The sequence below is a fragment of the Siniperca chuatsi genome, linkage group LG19, assembly GCF_020085105.1.
Source record: "Siniperca chuatsi isolate FFG_IHB_CAS linkage group LG19, ASM2008510v1, whole genome shotgun sequence".
Taxonomy (NCBI): Eukaryota; Metazoa; Chordata; class Actinopteri; order Centrarchiformes; family Sinipercidae; genus Siniperca; species Siniperca chuatsi.
Genome location: NC_058060.1, coordinates 25,690,329 through 25,708,517, shown reverse-complemented (window position 1 = coordinate 25,708,517; position 18,189 = coordinate 25,690,329). Strand labels below are relative to the sequence as shown.

The 18,189-nt window shown below is 44.9% G+C and overlaps 3 protein-coding genes and 1 long non-coding RNA gene across 9 annotated transcripts in view; 2 read left to right on the top strand and 2 right to left on the bottom strand.

The window, feature by feature from the left end:
- The window catches only part of LOC122866462 (protein NLRC3-like), an 876,731-nt gene that overhangs the window by 17,499 nt on the left and 841,043 nt on the right, over positions 1-18,189 (top strand). The window lies entirely within an intron of this gene.
- Positions 2,467-5,369, top strand: LOC122866528. 2 transcript variants are annotated; one of them, XR_006375735.1, is made up of 2 exons: positions 2,467-2,500; positions 4,221-5,369. It is a non-coding gene; the product is annotated as an uncharacterized LOC122866528 (long non-coding RNA). The 2 variants fall into 2 exon arrangements; XR_006375736.1 differs by lacking the exon at positions 2,467-2,500 and adding an exon at positions 3,039-3,099.
- On the bottom strand, positions 11,884-17,020 carry LOC122866508 (melanoma receptor tyrosine-protein kinase). Its single transcript, XM_044176274.1, has 3 exons — positions 16,394-17,020; positions 16,005-16,098; positions 11,884-15,668 (listed from the first exon to the last, which is right to left on the bottom strand). Exons 1-3 carry the CDS (start codon positions 16,475-16,477, stop codon positions 15,316-15,318), a joined length of 531 nt encoding a protein of 176 aa, XP_044032209.1. The 5' UTR covers positions 16,478-17,020; the 3' UTR covers positions 11,884-15,315.
- Positions 17,321-18,189, bottom strand: part of LOC122866464 (melanoma receptor tyrosine-protein kinase-like) — a 34,950-nt gene continuing 34,081 nt past the window's right edge. The window contains 2 exon segments of the mRNA XM_044176164.1: positions 17,321-17,599; positions 17,905-17,980. Coding sequence (XP_044032099.1) covers positions 17,379-17,599; positions 17,905-17,980 — 297 coding nt within the window. The 3' untranslated portion in view covers positions 17,321-17,378.

Below are 18,189 nucleotides of genomic sequence, written 5' to 3'. Positions count from 1 at the left end.
TCTTTTAAAACAGCCTGCTGCAACAACTGAGGGACCAGACTGGAGCTTAAGGTACAAGCCATCGAACCGCTGTCCAGCAGGGCAGACACCATTACTTTTCCACCCAGTGTCACATTTTCATAGAACAGTTCATCATATTGTTTGAGTGTCTGTATGTTTTGAATCACTGGCGACGTCCCATGTTTCTCTCTTCGTAGACACTTTGATACACCGACTCTATATCATCCATGTCAGTATCAGGGGAATCAAACTCAGGCCCAACACTTGCCCCTACCACATGCAGGCCATCTAGTTTTCCTGCTGCTGTGCTGTTTGTGTAGTGGCTCTGGGTTTGACCGTGGCAACAGGACACTCAGCTCTGGTGTGGTCAGGAGCGTAACAGCTAAAGCATAGATGGTCAGACCTGCAGTGGTGTACTGTAGTGTGTCCAGCATCTCCGCACACAGCACAGGGCAGACCGGCTCTGACTTTGGGGTTTTGTGTGCGGGCATTGTACTTACTGAAAAGCCTGGGCTGCTGTTCTTGTTGCGCCAGGACACGTTCAAGCAGAGCAATAACTTTGTCCAGGCGGTCTGGTGCACACTCAGCTGGTTGTACATTGGGTGGTGCAACAGCAGCCACATTCGCAGTAACCGGGGACACACTATGCAGAGGGGCAGCAACCTCTCGGTGCTGCGAAAACAAGACAGTGTTCACTTTCTGCTTGGGTGTCTGTCTGAGGTCCTTAGCACGTTCTACCAGCTTTTCATGAATGTCAGCAACTGTCCATTGATGCATAGGCTTGCACCTCAATATGAGTGACAGTTCAGTATAAACATGGCGGCTAGGTCACGTGACAGACAGTCAAAAGTCTTATTCTGTCTTTTCAAAGAGTCCTCAGTCACTTCTAGGGCTTTGTTAAGTCTCAGCCAGTAGTCAAAGGGGTGTTCGCCAGAGTGGGGTAGAGTAGCATAAAAGTCAGCTAATGGCAAACTAGAGGTCACAGTGTCACTAAAATGCTGCTTCAGTATCTCAAAAATGGGCTCAGGGCCGTCAGTCAAAGTCAGAACTGGCTTACTGCGTATGCCCACCTTAACCACCTCACGGGCCCTCCCCACCAGCTTTAATATAACCTCTTCAGCTTGTTCAGACACAGGGATACAACTCTTTTCATATAGGAAAGCATCATAACCTCCCACTCCCGAACAGAACATGTGTCAGTACCATCCCCTTTGAAACTCACAGGTTCCCTCACATCTTGGCGCACAATGACATTTAGCATTGAAGAATCATTAGCAGATGTCCCAACCACACTCGAACCCATAGCATTACCAAGGCGATGCTCAATGCAGGTGGCAATACTCTCACCAATAGAAACGCCAATCTGTGAAGCTATATCAGTTAAGAGTTTCTCATTGACACCCTCTTTTCCATGTACACCAGACGTAACGTCACATTGTGGAGAATTGAAACCACAGCCAGCTTGTGCCAAGCCATCATAGAGTGACTTTGGTGTGGATGCATCTGGAGAAAATGAAAGCACACCTCTGCCTTTACCAACAGCAGGTGTAGGGGCAAAAGACTCAAAACCCCTCCCTCTACCAAATGTCACAATATTTTCCATTGCATAAAATCAGAGAGAAAAAAACACAAACACAAACAACAAAGCTTATGGCAAAATAACACCAAAATAAAATTGTCCAAAGTCACAGCTTATTAATCCAGAAAGCTCACACCCTCAAGCAAAATAATCAGTACCTTTAATATTCCCACATCCGCACCCTCAACTGCATCAACAGCATTTTCAGACAAGACATAGCAGCACTCGGTACCACTACTGATCACCGCCACACTCCAAAGCAGTGGCGAGTCCACACGGAGCCCCGTGCGGGCGCGGTCCAGGTCCGATGCGCGGTCCAGGTCCGATCTGGCGTTCCCGCTGTCCTCCGTGGTGAGCGGCGGCGGCGAGCCCAGGTCGGGCGGGAAAGACACAAGAGAACCCGCTGGATGAAGCCGAAGAACGGGTCACGGCACCAGTGTAACCGTCGTACTTCTGCGTTGTGTAGATCTTGCGGTGTGGTGCACAAGGAGCACGTAACACAGTGGAGCGTTCGGAGGCTCTCCGTTTAATCTGGTTGACAATAATAGATATGATTAACATGTGCTTAAGTGTCGATCCAGCCCAAAACTCTTCCCAACACGGGATTTACAAAAGGGACAACATACCTGGTTGACAATAATAGATATGATTAACACTACACATTTAAAACCTGAACACATCTGATAAACAAATGGATTATTAATGGATTTTATCTCCATCATTTATTCTTTATTCAGATTGAGGGGCTGCAGAAATTTGTCAGAGATCAGCTGTGCTTCTCTGGTCTCAGCTCTGAAGTCCATTTCCCTCCCATCTGATCGGAGAGCTGGACCTGAGTGAGAACAACAAGCTGCAGGATTCAGGAGTGAAGCTGCTGTCTGCTGGACTGGAGAGTCCACACTGCAGACTGGAGACTCTGAGGTCAGACACCATTTTTTACTTCTGTGCTGAGATTAATATGATGTGAAAGTTGTGGTGACACTAAACTGCAGACATAAGGCTGATATTAGACTGATCCACACTGAGTATCTTAATGCTGAAGTCTGTTTTCTTCTTCAGTGGTTTAGTCCATTGACTGTGGCAGAGCAATGTTGAGCTACACATTTAAAACCTGAATATAACAAGAAAAATCTCCACTGGATAATTCACTCTGAACCTCTTAAACTCTTGATTTTCATCTTATATTCAACATAATGTTTTTTAAAAACTAAATGATAATAAATAAACAAAAATACAATAAATAAATAATCTGTTTCAACTAAAACCAGATTATTAAACACTGAATGATTTTAAACACAGGACAGGAACATTGTCTTCTAAAGTTACATCATTTATTCTTTATTCAGATTGAGTGCTGCAGTTTGTCAGAGATCAGCTGTGCTTCTCTGGCCTCAGCTCTGAAGTCCAACCCCTCCCATCTGAGAGAGCTGGAGCTGAGTGATCAACAAGCTGCAGGATTCAGGAGTGAAGCTGCTGTCTGATCTTGTGGAGAGTCCACACTGCAGACTGGAGACTCTGAGGTCAGTAGAGGGCTGGAGTCAGTCCATGCTGCTTTCAGCAGTATTGTACTAAACACAGTTAGTATCAAAGCAAAGATCCAGTATTTCCTGTAAACCTCCGACCTTCTCAGTGGCTGCTTTCCTCAGTGAAGCTGTGAGAGGAGGATGGTGACGGGCTTCATTGGACAGAGAGACAGAGAGAGAGAGAACAGTCAGCCAATCAGATGAGCCAGAAGCTCGTTGTGATCATGTGTTTGAGTCGATGTGAAGACGACTGTTGTTGCTGTGTTCATGTCTACAGGAAATAAAGCTGGATTCCAGCTGGCAGCATTACAACATGTACAGAGACAGTGTCCTCGTTCATCAGAAGCATCAAATCTGATCTCAAAGTGTTTGTTCTCTCATTTCAACACTAAACAACTGATCAGTTCATCTTTGTCACAGCTCTGAGATCAGTCTGACTGAAGCCTGCAGATCACTGGCTCTTATTTCAAAGAACCATCGTTACATTTAGTCACCATGTGGTCTTTCTGCAGACCAGAACCTCTGCTGAAGTCCAGTAATCACAGCTGATGTTTAGCTGTTCAGTCTTTGAACATGTAGGACCTTTAACATCATATATATATCTGTCCATTTGTCATTTGTTTTGTTGTGTCCAAATGTTTTTATAACAGACTCCATATTTACACATTTGTCATGTAATATTTCAGAAGTAGATGAAATATTCAGACGTGACTGAGACGCTGGTTTTTAACAGCTCTGAGCGCTAACAGCAGTAAATCCATCATTAAAGTGAGCAGTGAACATCTCTCTGTTTCTGCAGTCATGATGCGTTCAGGGACTCCCAGCACTTTATTTCCACTGTGTGCTTCAGTGAAATCTGCAGAGTAAACAGACTCGATGCCCAAAGTCTCTGCAGGTGTGTGAGCTTCCAGCTCAGTGTGTTCACTCCAACACGTTAACATGAGCGCTGAAAGGAAGCTGGCTGCGCTACACAGCCACTCCACTTCTGGTCTGAACAGGACTGAGGTCCCTGCTGGTCTTTATACTGGATGTGCTGCTTCACTGACTGACAGCTGATGGAGGGAGTCTCTGTAAACACTGATTTATCACTTCTGCTGTCTGTCTTCTTCTCTCATCAGATGGAAGCGGTCTCTGTCAGAGTGTGAGGAATCAGAAATGTCTTCTGAGGACTAGCTGTGTCCTGATGATCCAGAGGTTGAAGCAGCAGCTGGTGTGTGGAGAGGCACTGACTGGGCCATGTTACTGGGAGGTGGAGTGGAGAGGAGAGCTTCACCCAGCAGTGACTGACGGAGGAATCACAACAAGTGGAGATGAGTGTCAGTGCTGCAGTCTGAACTGCTCTGAGATCAGCTCCACTGTCAGACACAAAGGCAAGTCCACCATCGTCCCTGTGTGTTCCTCTGGATGTGGCAGAGTATCGTCAGTGTATCTGGACTCTCTGCTGCTGCTCTGTCCTTCTACACCGTCTCTGCAGACACACTGAGACTCCTCCACTCCTTCTGCTCCACCTCCTCCACCTGGACCTGGACCTGGACCTGGACTTTATTTAGTCTTTTTTACATTCTTTCAGATATTCTGAACCCAAAGTGCCTCTGCAGCTTCCTTCTGTTTATGTAGATGAACACGTTTCATTTCTTTGCTTTCTGTCGCAGCTCCACCCTGTGGAACGATGGAGTGTTGCAGTTCATGTCCGCATGTTTCTAAATAACAGTGGAAGTTGATGTTGTATGTGTGTAGCGTTACCTCTCTGAAGTTCTGGTTATTTCCACCAATAGCAGCTGTTTCTCATATTGTAACAGATTTGCTTGTAACAAACAGAAAGAAGCAGATAAAACCTGATTCAGTCTGGATTCAATCAAGGAAAGTCAGCACCTAAGATTTTATTTTGTATATCGTTCAAATAAAAAAATCTGTTCAACGATTATCAACGTGTAACTGTAGAAAGACATATTTTATATATCAGTATATAAATCGATTAGAAGTACAGACACAAAAATAATCCAGACTCTCTGGTTTTGGTTGAAAACAAAGAAATCATTTTTTAGGTCAAATGAAGAAACAAAGGCAGCAGCAGACTCCAGATGAGCTCTATGGAAATACGTGATTGGTTGATTTATTCTGTGTCACGAGCTGTGTTCGCTTTCATGCAAAACATACTGTTTGTGTTTCATGCTATCTATAATTACCTGCTTAATACACTTCCCCTGTGATACAAATCTGCATGGTGTAGTGGCAATTCCTTCGGAATAAAGAAACACTCAAGGCAATCACTTGTCTTTCTGTAGGTTTACTTCAAGCGTCTGCAGACGGACTCACAGCAGCAAAAACATACATCAGTATAATCTGCTCTGAATGAGTACAGAGGAAAAAGAGCATCAGTTATTTATCCAGTCTTCAGAGTCAGACTCCTCAACCCGGGGAGAAGAGTGTCCCTGAAGTCTGGACATAACAGTCAATAGGATAATTTGTAGTTCCATGTCATCATTATCAGTGTACTGTTCTCATCTCGCAGTCCAAACAATCATACACAAATGAAGTATTGACGCCAAACAATTATAATAATATCTGTATGTTATTATATCAGAGAGTCTGTTTGTTCTTGCCATTACAATTCCTCCCTTTTTAGCATAAAATCATCTTAAAAATAAATGCTAATCAAAATAATTAAGAACAAACGTTAAGTAGGAAAGGAAAAATCAAACAACCAGACAAGTGGGGAAAACCTCAAGCGTCAGAGGAAGAAAAACCCCACATATACTTATCATTAGCTTATCCAGCACACTTCAATTCAATAGCCTGTCATTAGCAATCATTATCATTATAACTGGACACAAATAGGAATGAACTAAAAAAATTTAATGAGACTAAACCAAAAACCTAGGTTATAACCAATAAGCATGCGTGAATCAGCAAAACAACAGAACTATTATTGTTATTATAACTTGAACCATTAGGTAAATAGCTCTAGCAGTAATATATGAGCATACATGAGCATTTTATTCTAAACTCACATCATACTTCAAAATCCAGTGTGGTTACATGCAATTTTATTCTCCTCAAATCATCTCATTGTCAAACGGTGGAATCCATTCAACAGAGCTGGACGTTTCTATTGGCATATTCATATACTGACCCATAGATGATTTAATTGCTGTAGCAATCATTGATCTGAAGCAGGGAATTACACAGCAGGTCAAAAGGAGGAAGAGCACAATAACTAGGAGCACGGGAGCCAACATTTTCATCAACACATTCTTCCATCCTCCCACAGTCAGCCATGACCACATATCCCACACTCTGGGAGTCTAGGCTTTTCTCCTCATGCAGTAGGTCGTTCAGATGGGAAACAACATGAGTCATATTGTCTGTGATGTCTGGAACATAGGTGCAGCAATCAGTCCCAATAATATGACAAACTCCTCCTTGACTAGTCAGCATCAAGTCCAAAGCCATTATGTTCTGCAGGGCCAAGTTTTTGATCCCCTGCATGGTAGGAGTGAGAGTAGAAAACCCTACCTCTACCAGTGCCGTCAAGTTCTCAAGATCTATGGCCAGGTGGTCTATCTTGTGTGCATTATTCACAGTCCCCCACCAGGGGAGGATGCCAAAGGATGATTCCTTTCTCCCCTGGTGACACTCTCGTAGTGGATCGCCGTGCTCTGTGTGGTAAGTAATAGTGAGCATAGTGGGTGTGAAAATGAGTGATGGTGGGTAGAATGTTCACAGATGTTATCAGCTTAGCAAGGTAGCAGGTGCCACACCACCCCGGTCTGAGGGATTGATAAACATGTTGTCCACATACCCACACGTGCTCTCTTAGGGATCCAAATCCATCCTCTGTTGGCATCAGGACGATGGGATTGTCGCTTCCTGGGCGGTGTAAGCTGGTGGTGTCAGTCAGATTCAGCTGAGCGATGTATGGCTGAGGTCCCCTGCATTCGCTTCGGCCTCCCTTGTTCCACCCGGTGCCGCATGTTGTAGTGACAATCTGTTTGCATGCTGAAGTCCCCAGGAAGTGGTCTCTAGACGTGTAGCACTGTCTGGTGAATCCAACCGTACTGGCCTAGGACGTTGGATTGGTAGTAATGATGGGCTGATGAATTCCTTGCTGGGTTATTTGGCTCATGTTCCAAAACCTGGCTGTGGAGCCGTCGTAGTTGGTGATGCTGATGTTACATAGCTTGAGTGCAGCTCCCATGTCTCTCACTGTTCTGTTCTGCAGAGTAACCCCCCGGGTGAATGCCACCATGACTCCTAGGGTCTCAGAGACATATAATGGCGTGGGTTTCACTGGGATGGAGTCCCCCCCGCAGCTCTGGTTAGTCACTTTTCTGGCAATAGTCAGTATAGTTGCATACCATGCGTTGTCTTCCAGCTGAGCTGGGATGTTGGGGAAGATGGATGGCACCTCCCTTTTGACCCCCCTTCTTCTGGGGTTAGTTGTGATTTGAATGTTTCCATTAGTGAGACTGATGACAGGACAATGATGACAGCGAGCAGCACCCCGTCTCCGTGGCTTCTCAGTCCGTCACCCCTCCATCGCCATCTTTCTCTGGTCTCAAGTGTCATCTTATCAGTTGTGTCACCTCTGCCTACCCCCTAATCAGTGTGCCGTGATGTTGGTTCGGGAGGGTAGTGGTTCTAGGTGGTCCCAGTGGAATCTCTGTGCTCAGAGAAACTCCCCCACGGGACCGCCACTCCCCTCCAATACACCCTGAATGCACAAGGGGAGGAAGGTTCGGTTCACTCACTGATCTCGATCTCACTTGTCTGGTGTTTGGCTGCTGGCCCCGGCTCCAGTACTCGTTTGCAGTGGGTGGCGTGGATCCACGTAGCTCTCTCTGCCACCTTTACAGCTGTTTCAGTGGTGAGCAAGATCTGGTAGGGACCATTCCACCTGCGAGCCCGCCAGTTCTTCCGTCTGAAATCCTTCACCACGATCCAATCTCCAGGCTCCAAGTCATGCAGTTTCCTCTCTGCAGCCTTTGGAATGGCTTCCTTCACCTGTTTGTGAATATCAGAAAGCACAGTGGACAAGTTTGTGCAATAGCGTAGCATCTCATCCTCACATTGGCTGGTGTCAGGAAGTTGTCTTTTCACTGGCCCAATACCAGTGTTCAATGGCCTGCCAAATAGGATTTCAAAAGGACTGAGACCCCCCCGCTTCTTATCCTGGACCTCATGTACATCAGAACAATGGGCTGTGCTTTTGTCCAGGGCAGCCCTGTCTCATCACAACACTTAGCAAGCTTGTTTTTCAGAGAACTGTTCTCCCTCTCCACGGCTCCTGCGCTGGCTGGGTGATAAGCACAATGATGTTTTAAATCAATACCAAGATACTCCCCTACACTCTTCAATGCTGCGCTCATGAAAGGTGTACCGTTATCGCTGGAAATCTTATCTGGAATACCCCAGCGCGGGACGATATCTCGTATTAGACTCTTTGCTACTGCTGCTGAATCCTGTTTGGCCGTTGGAATGGCCTCCACCCATTTAGAGAACATGTCAACAATGACCAAACAATATTTCTTTCCCTCACTGGGTGTCAGCTCAATGAAATCCATCTGCAGGTGTTCAAAGGGTCTCTCAGGAGGCACATGGGCCACCTGTGGGATTTGAATACTTCTCCCCACATTATTGGTTGCACAAACAATGCATTTTTGGCAAAATTTTTGAGAGAAGTTATTAAACCCCTTTGTGAACCAGTACCTGTTCACCTCCAGCATCATGCTCCCCTTTGACCCATGGTCTCGCCCATGGGTCAACACAGCATAATAATGGAACAGATACTTTGGTAAGCATGGTTTGCCACTTGCTCCATACCACACTTTGTCTGTGACCGTGCAGCCTGCCTTTCGCCACACTGCTTTTTCCTCTGCCGTTGCTCTTGTCTGCAGTTCCTGCAAATCAGCTGTAGGTGTCAGAGGTTCATTAGTTACTGCAACACACTGAGTGGTCGGTGTTTGTTTGGCAGCAGCTTTTTCTGCCTTATCCGCTCTGGCATTCCCCTGTGAGATAGGATCAAGGTTGTTAGTGTGTGCTTCACATTTACAAATGGCAATCTGCTTAGGCAACAGCACAGCATCCAAGAGTTCAGCAACCAGTGTGTGATGTGCAATGGGTTTGCCTGTGGATGTAAGGAAGTTTCTGTTTGCCCAGAGTTTTCCAAAGTCATGCGCCACTCCCCATGCATATCTGCTATCTGTGAAAATGTTCACAGTTTGGTCATTAGCACATTTACATGCTTCTGTTAATGCAACTAACTCTGCTGCCTGTAGTGAGTAATTTGATGGGAGTGGTTTAGCCAGAATTGTTTCATGTAAGCTGCAAAGCAAGATTTTTAAGATCTCTGATGCTGAATCACTGCCACAGCTCCAGCTCTGGATTGAGGTTCAGATCTGGTCTGGGGAGCAAGTCGCTGTTATCACTGGTGAGGTTCAGTCTGTTGCTGAGAGTTGCTGGGTTAAGCACTGTACATCTCTTAACAGTGATATTAGGCATTTCAAGCAATATGGTGTTGTATCTTAACCACCTGGCTGTTGAGAGATGTGATGTTTTCTGTTCAAGCAATATCATTGAGACAGCATGTGGAACCAACAATGTCAGATCAGCATAACCCACAATGTCTCGTGAGGCTATAACAGCTTTCTCTGCAGCCGCCACAGCCTTGGGGGTGTCTGGAGGGCCAGCTTTAAGTCCACAAAAGCCTTCTCCGCTTCTGGTGTCCAGTGGACTTTGTCTTTCGCTGTCAGACCTCTCCCATGTACAATATCTGCAAGGGGGCCTTCAGTCTGTGCATAATTTGCAACCCATTGTCTACAGTACGACATCGTCCCTAAGACAGCCATAACTTGTTTCTTTGTTTCTGGCTTTGGGATGAGCTGAATTGCCTGGGTTCTTTTGGGTGATAGGGACTTCCCCTCAGCTGAGATCACATGACCCAAGAATATAACCTTTTCAGACACAAATTGCAGCTTGGACAAGCTAGCCTTGTGGCCATTTTCTGCAAGGTGATTGAGCAAAGCTAGTGTGTCTTTTACACAAGCCTCTCTTGTTTTTGAGCAGATCATAAGGTCATCTACATACTGTAGCAGCGCACTTCCTTCTGTCAATTTCAACATTTCCAAATAGTTTTTTAACGCATCGTTAAAGATTCCAGGACTCTCCGAATACCCTTGGACAAGTCTGGTGAATGTGAAACTCTTACCTTCAAAAGAGAACGCAAACCAATACTGGCTGTCAGGATCCACTGGGATGCTGAAAAAAGCATTAGCCAGGTCAACAACTGAAAACCACTTACTCCCAGGTGGCACCTGTGAGAGTATTGTGTGTGGGTTGGGAACATTGGGTGCTCTTGCATGTACTGCTGCATTTACCGCCTGCAGGTCCTGCACGAATCTCCAATGTTGTGGTTCTCCGGCGTCCCGGAGTTTCCGTACGGGGAAAATAGGTGTTCGGACTGGAGAATTTGCGCATGGAATAATCACTCCTGCTTTTAAAAGAGAATCAAACACCGGTTTAATACTGTCAACAGCTTCCTTCTTCAAAGGATATTGGTTCTGACACGGCCTGTATGAAGATTTTGGTGTGATTACTACAGGCTCAGCATCGTTGATTAATCCTACATCATACTTGTGTTGTGCCCACAAGCATGATGGTACCTGATTTAACTCAGGAATTTCTGAGACGTCTTTCACAAAAATGTTTTTGTCATGACATATTTCATCATCTGATGTTACCAAACTGGCCATTAAAAACTCTGAATCTGGAATGAGCTCAATGCTTCTTATAGCTGAAAATCTTTTCCGGAATACCTGAAGTTGGTTGTGAAAATCCACACCTGAGTCTGATGTCTTTACCCAACCAGCAGCTTCCTCACAACGTCTGGTCCAAGGGCCCAAGCATTCCCATGTATCCTGCTTTGCTTTGACCAGGGGGACATGAGGACATGTGTTAGACAGACAGACAGACAGACAGACAGTATAATATACACTGTACAGATGTGACCAGCGGTGTAGCACGACCAGCAGACATTAAAACATCTGCTGTCCCGGCTGTGGACAAACAACTGGATCGACAGTGTCTGCAGTTCTTATGAGAGTCATCAGTAACGAAATGTTTAAAACACAACGACCTGAAGTCTCCGCAGGCTTCAGCCTCTCTGAGCTGAATGCTTTACTCTACAGTGGAAGATCATTTTCAGTTACTGTCTTTATGTTGCAGACGCCTCGTTTTGAAATCAAAGTGTTAGAAGGGAAAACATTTTGATGATCATATTTCCTGCAGCATCAGTGAATGATCTAGTTTTCACATCACTCGATCAGCACAGACACATGAAGTCGACCTGTGGAGCTTTTCCTCCACAGAAATCAGCGTTGAAGCAGCCGTTATCACCACCGCTCCTGCTCTGGAGCTCCTGCTGGAGCTGCTTTCTGCCAGCAGATGGCCCCATTTCCACTGTTTCCCCTCAGAGAGCTTCAACTGAGCTGCTGATGTGAACGCTGTCTGTCTCACTGACTTCAAATGAAGTGGAATTATAATTTAGTTAAACTTTCATCTAAAATTGGTGGGTGATGATGATGATGATGATGATGATGGCCTGAAGTTTCATGTTAAGTCTCTTGATGTACTTTGTATCATGTGAGCTTGTGTGGCGGGTTTTACAGATTTATATTCTAGTTTTGTGTTTACTGTTCCTCCAGGCTTTTCTCCTTTTGGAACAATAAAGTCAAATTCGCGGTTGAATGATCAATAATGAAAAATGAGCCTTAAAAAGAGGCGTGATCTCTACATGCACTTTTAATCAAACTTGACCAGATTAAGTCTCATTCTGTTGAATCAAAAATCCATTTCTGAAAATCCAAACCAGCTCGACGTGAGATGAGAGTAAATGACGGAGCAGCAGCTGACGCTGAGCTGGGTTTAGATGTTCGACACCAGAACTCAGCATGAATTAGTCTCACGGAAATTTAAGGTGCATTCAAATAATATTTCTCTTTCATGTTGATTTTTTCTAAAATCTCTTTTATTTTCTGTTTTCTCCGGTTCCCCGGCCTTCGTCCAGTCTTTGTGTTCAGTTCTGTTCTGTTAAATAAAGCCAATAAAGATTTTGAAGATGTTGTGGGTGTTTGGCTTGTTCTCAGTAAAAACCACAAACCAATTCAACTTTGATGAACTTATCATATCGTTCGCCACATTATCATGCAGATACTCAGCTTCATCCAGTGTCAGACAACAAAACAGAAACTTTAATGTCTTTCCAACAAACTGGTGGCCTTGTTAGCAGGTCAGCTGTTCCTGTAAACAACAAAGATTTCTCAAACTATTTTTCACAGTTAACAACAATTAAAGCTAATGAAACAATAAAACATTTACAGACATTCAACGTGATTCCTCTGTGTCATTTTCTATGGAAGCTGAGTGCAGTCGTGGTTGATAATTCATATTTTAGGCTCATTATTTAGACTTCAGGACTTGTGCTGATTTTTTGTCACGTTGTAAAGATCAAACTGCTGCCTCAGAAACATGATGTAACTATTTCAAGTCTGGCGTCGAGATCTTGGTCTCACGAGCGTCCGGACTCGGACTTCTCTTCTGTCTCCAGTCTCGAGTCCAGTCGGCTTCACTTCGAATCTCAGTTCTGTTATTTTCAAGTGCAGGCGATGGTCGAATCAGTGTGTCTTAGCCACGTAATAACCAAGCGTCCTCAGATGCTGAATATTTAGTTTTTAATTTCAGTTTATATCTTTCTCTTGTAATCACACTTTTAGCAAATAATGCAACACTATGTGTTTCCATCCACATGTTTTTAAGCACATTTTCAATTTGCGGAGTGGAAAAAAACTTTTAAAGGTTTAAAATGTAGGCTGAATCTGGATGGAAACTGCTGACGCAGGTTTTCCTGTTTCTGTCACATGTCAAACTTTTCTAAATCCAAAGAACTGTACTGAGTGGTTGAAGCTGTGTCACAGTTGACTCTCTCTACGAACAACAGGGTGAAGAATACTGAATCACTGCTTTCTGTTTCTTTGGACTCTTCTTGCTCAGACTTGGACTTGTGCCGGACTCCGGTCCTGATCAGACGGGGTTCATCCGTTACCCTCAAACACATTTAAGTCCCAAGAAAGTCGTGAGAAAACTCCAGGAAGTAAAATAATTCAGCTCTCGGGTCATAATAACGGGGTTAAAAACTAAACTGGAGCGCTTCGAAAAGCGTTTTAAAGAAGTGCAGCTACTAATGTTTCAACATAAAGAGCGTCTTCGTCAGAGCGGAGACTCGCTCAGCCTGAAATATGGGCACGTTTGTTGTCTTGAGATGAACCTGAAGAATAACCATCAACCCGCCTCTCAGCTTCCGTACATTTCCACTAACAGCAGTGACAAACAGTAGCAAGCAGTAACAGCTAATAGAGTCAGAGTGCAGTAACAGCTAATAGAGTCAGAGTGCAGTAACAGTAAATCAGAGTTTGGCTCATTCTTGTCAAGTAAAGGGAGAATAAAACACTTTTTACACTTCAGTAAAACTCATCCAACTTGGCACACAAGTAAAAAAACAACAATCTAAGCTTAACTGAAGGTGTTTCAAGTCAAATGCTGACAGAAGGTTTTGCTGATTTCACAAAGTGTCACTTGTTTTGATGAGATGTGACTTTTTTTCCACCTTTATTCCAGAGAGCACCTGTCCGACAGAGACGCAGCTGGTCCAGCCGTCCCTGTGTGTCAGCCTTCAGGGATCCGAATCAAACGAAACCGGCTTCAGGAGACTGCAGCCGAAGATGTCGAACTGAACACTTTATTTAAAGCATCTGAGGAAAAACAGAATATTCTCCTCTGCTTTGTCTCTGCGAACTCGACTGTTCATTTGGAATCGCTGCGCCTTCAATTCTGCACTTTTCACGGACCAAAGTTTAAAACAAGCGCTTCCGACTATTTAAAAGCTCCAGTGTGGAAGATTCTCCTGCGGAGGCAGCGGATGGAAACTAAAATATGGCTGAAAGTTTCAGATGGGCGGCACGTTGCTCGTTCCATTATTTAACAAGATACAGTGATAAAACGTGTTTTACTTCAAACGGAATAATGTGGTATCTAATAACCAAGTCCCCCAGTTTAGCATTTACAAGCAGCACATAAACATTTAAGAAACGGTTAATAACAGACTATACTGCAGCTGTAAGCAGATATAAGTCATTAATGTATTTGTTGACAACTATAACTGTAAAGTGGAGGCTGCTGTACAAACAGATAATGAATACAAGTACTGAAAAACCAGCTTATAACCACGTTATAGTGTGTTATAACCCATTTATTAAATGTTTAGATATTGCCTAGAAATGCTTTACAGGGGGACTGAAAGTGTCTCCTAATAACATGAAAAGGATCTCGTTAAAACAAGAAAGTGAGCCAGTGTTTGTGTCGTGGTGGCAGCGACACGCAGCTGCAGCAGAGTCGACTTTGGTGCACTTAGATTTGAGCCGCAGAGCCGTCACATCGCCAGCTTGGGGCGCCACTGAGCTTCCTGATACCCGATGGAGCCGAGGATCCATCGTGTGGACTCAGGTCCGCTCGCGGCCTTTATCATCAAGACGACCTGAGTCCGTGTAAATGAGCAGATACAGAATTTTTCTTCTTTGCACATTTTTAAAGCGCTGTGCACATTTGCAAAGTGCCAGCTGATGAATTTTTGATGTTTAGGACCTGATTTTATTTCCATAGTGCATAATACAAGTGCTGACAAGGGAAGGATGCAGAGGAAAGATGGAGTGGAAGACATATTGAAAATGGCGTTTCAGTCCAAGAATCCATCGCGCTGCTGACGCCCGGATCGTCCGCAGCGTCCCCAGAGGGGCCGAGACGGATCGAATAAAGTCTCTGTCCTGGTGAACCTGAAGAGACTCTGTGTGGGTTCTGTCTCGCTGGCTTCTGGCTGTTTGCTTTCCACGGGGTTCTCACTAGTTTGTCACGTCAAACAAGTTAATGAAGCCATTTAAAAGTTGAGAGAAAGGTCCAGTTTGTGAGTTTGAATCCCTGGAAAACGTCCTGTCCTCCTCCTCCCCCTCCCCCTCAGTAACTGCTGCTGCTCACTCAGCATTTCCTGGGAAACTTCACAGTAAAACAGCTCAGTTAAATACTGTCAGCAGCCTAAATCCAAGTGGGCGACATTTTGTTTCCACAGAACCTCAGTTCCAGTTCTGGGTGTCAGATTGTTGCTGCCCCCTAGCGGATGGGGGCGTGCAGTGCAGCACCCAGACCCAGGTACTCCAGGTTCTCCGCCGCCGGGAGGAACAGACCGTTCCCCGTTAAAGCGGTCGTGGGCGTGGCCTGCGGCAGTAAGTCGGCCTGGTAGTCCGGGTTGTCGAGGCTGTCGCTGGCGGCCAGGGGGAGCGAGCTTTGGGTGGAGTTCAGGTATTCGGGTCCCTCGGGAACTCTGGCGGAGGGCTTCGGATCCTCCAGGGGTGAGCGGGGCAAGGCGGCGCCCCAGCCCGCGCTCAGGTCCTCGTAGTTGGGATTCAAAACCTCCGACAGCCTGCTGCTCCTGCTGGTCTCACTCAGACTCTGGTTCATGTACTCTGAAAGAGAGAAAACAAGCTGAATTATTCACTGATTTATTTACTTACTTGTTATTTGTGAACATTTAGTTTATTTATTTTGTGTCATTTTTATTAAATTATATTTGATGCTGTTTTTACTTACTGTTTTTAAATTCTGCTCTCTATGAAAAAACTTAATTACTTGTTTGTTTGTAATTCACCTATTGGCTAAACCGTTTTACTACTCTCTACATTTACTTCATGTTTTTTAGGTTCATTATTAGAGAGTTCGTCGTTTGCTCATTTATTTTCTTTTCGGTTCTTAATTATGTCTGTATTTTCTGTCCATATGCTCAGTCATCACACAGAGCGTACCGTGGCCGGCGAAGTCGTCTTTGTCCAGCGAGTTGTGAGTCGGGTCGGAGATGTAACGCAGAGCGATGCTGTTCTCTCTGACTGGACGGCCGTTCTGAGATGAAAAACGAGAGACGGTAAAATGTGTTCATCTTGTAAACGTGACACTGGAAGAAAAGGTATGTGAGACATATTTTGATTCTGCTGAATGGTCACTGTTTACTTTTCATTCATCAAATCATGATTTTTTTGTTCATTGTTCCTTTCATCCACTATTTACGACCTCTATGTGCTTCAGCAACACAAACGTATTTCACATCCCGTCAACGAAGCAAACAGAAAATGGAAACTAAGAGAGAGAGAGACAACAAGTGGCCAAAAAATGTGTGTGTGTGTGTGTGTGTGTGTACCGTGGCATTGCAGGGACGGTTGTCATGGTCACCCAGTCCTTTGTAAGGTAGCAGGTATTCATCAGCGTCGACCACATCCTCCATGTCATCCGAGCTCAGCAGGCGAGAGTAAAACCTGCTGTCTGCAGGGCTGGGGAGGTCACCCTGAGACAGGAGTCAGAGCGCTTCATTCACTAACAGCCACAAGGGCTACAGCTCACTAAAAGTGACCCAGCTGGGGTCAATATAGCACCGACGACCACACTGGGTTCTCTCTTCCCAGTACCGGTGGGTCGTGTTTTGAAATATTACTGTTCATCACTAAAATCTGGTTATTTTGAGCAACAAGCTCAAGTTTGACCTGAAAACAGACAGACTTTACATGTATTCTTAACAATTAATGACAAATAGTAATGTAATGTACAGTAATGACATGTAAGCAAAGGCGGAGGTTTGGTTTTAACTTTGGCATGTCTGGTCGGATGACTAATATGTGTGCACATGCTCTATAACTCTTCCATATGCACACATGAGCTCTGGTGTTCACAGATCTCAGCTGCACAACGTTATTATTACTAATAGAAATGATGGACAAAACTACCAAAATAAGAGCCACGTTGTAATAAACCGTAATGTTCCTTAACTAACAAACGTTTCCTCGGCTGGACTCTCAAGTGTCTGTTGTTGTCCGGGTGTCTGTTGTAACGTGGAACTATCGTCGTTTAGTCATGCTAGCAGCTGGGATGCCGATGTCTCGGTGGGTTCATCACTTTTGTCCAAACATCTCAGCAGCTGCTGGACTGTGATGAGACGTGCTTCATCGTTCATGCTCCCCTCAGGATGAACTGTAATAACTCTTTCCATCTAGCGCCACCATCAGGTCGACATGTTAACGCGTCCGACACTTTGGTTTCTGACCAAACACCTGCAGAGCTGCTGACGTTCCCATCAGCCTCAGCTGCGCTCTGTGTTTACTGCTGATTAGCCTTCAGCTCAAAGCACCAGCCTAAACACAGCTCACAGAGCTGCTAGCATGACTGTAGACTCTTGTTTCTTGTTGTGTCCCTCCTCTGCTCTTACATTTGACCATGATCATGTAGACATCGATGGTGCAGATGGGGGGCTGGGCCAGCCGGTCTCCTCTCTCCAGCACAGAGGCGATCTCACTGGCCGGGATGCCGTCGTACGGCTTCAAGCCGAACGTCATCAGCTCCCACACCGTCACACCTGCAGACCACAGACCATCGACTGCTAAAACTCACTGGCTGGTTGGTAAAGTTACATCAACACAAGTCCTAAAAGACAACTGTTATGAGAAGAACCTTGAAGGTAGAAGTTCAAAGAATTTGTTTGGCGTCAAGATGTGAAAAAAGTCAAATGCATCTGAGACTTTTATGACCAGAAATACATTAAACTAATATGTCCAACATCACGGGATACAGTGAGAGCAGGTCGAAGTCTGACTACAGGTGTTCTTTAATCAGACGGGACCTCGGGACCTTGTGCGAGCTGGAGAGCCGGGGTTGACTCACCGTAGCTCCAGACATCACTCTGATGTGTGTAGGTCCACTGCAGGATCGACTCCAACGCCATCCACTTGATGGGAACCTACAGAGGGACAAACATAAACTGACTTCTGGAGACGCTAACAGTCCTGCGGGTTATTTTTAAACATCATTATATCTTCAGAAGAACCATCTGAGCAAAATGTCAGATGAGCAGATGGATATCATCTCTGTCCATGTTTAGCCTAGCTTAGCACAAAGACTGGAAGCAGGGGGAAACTGTTAGCCCAGTAGCTCTGCCAAAAGAGAAAA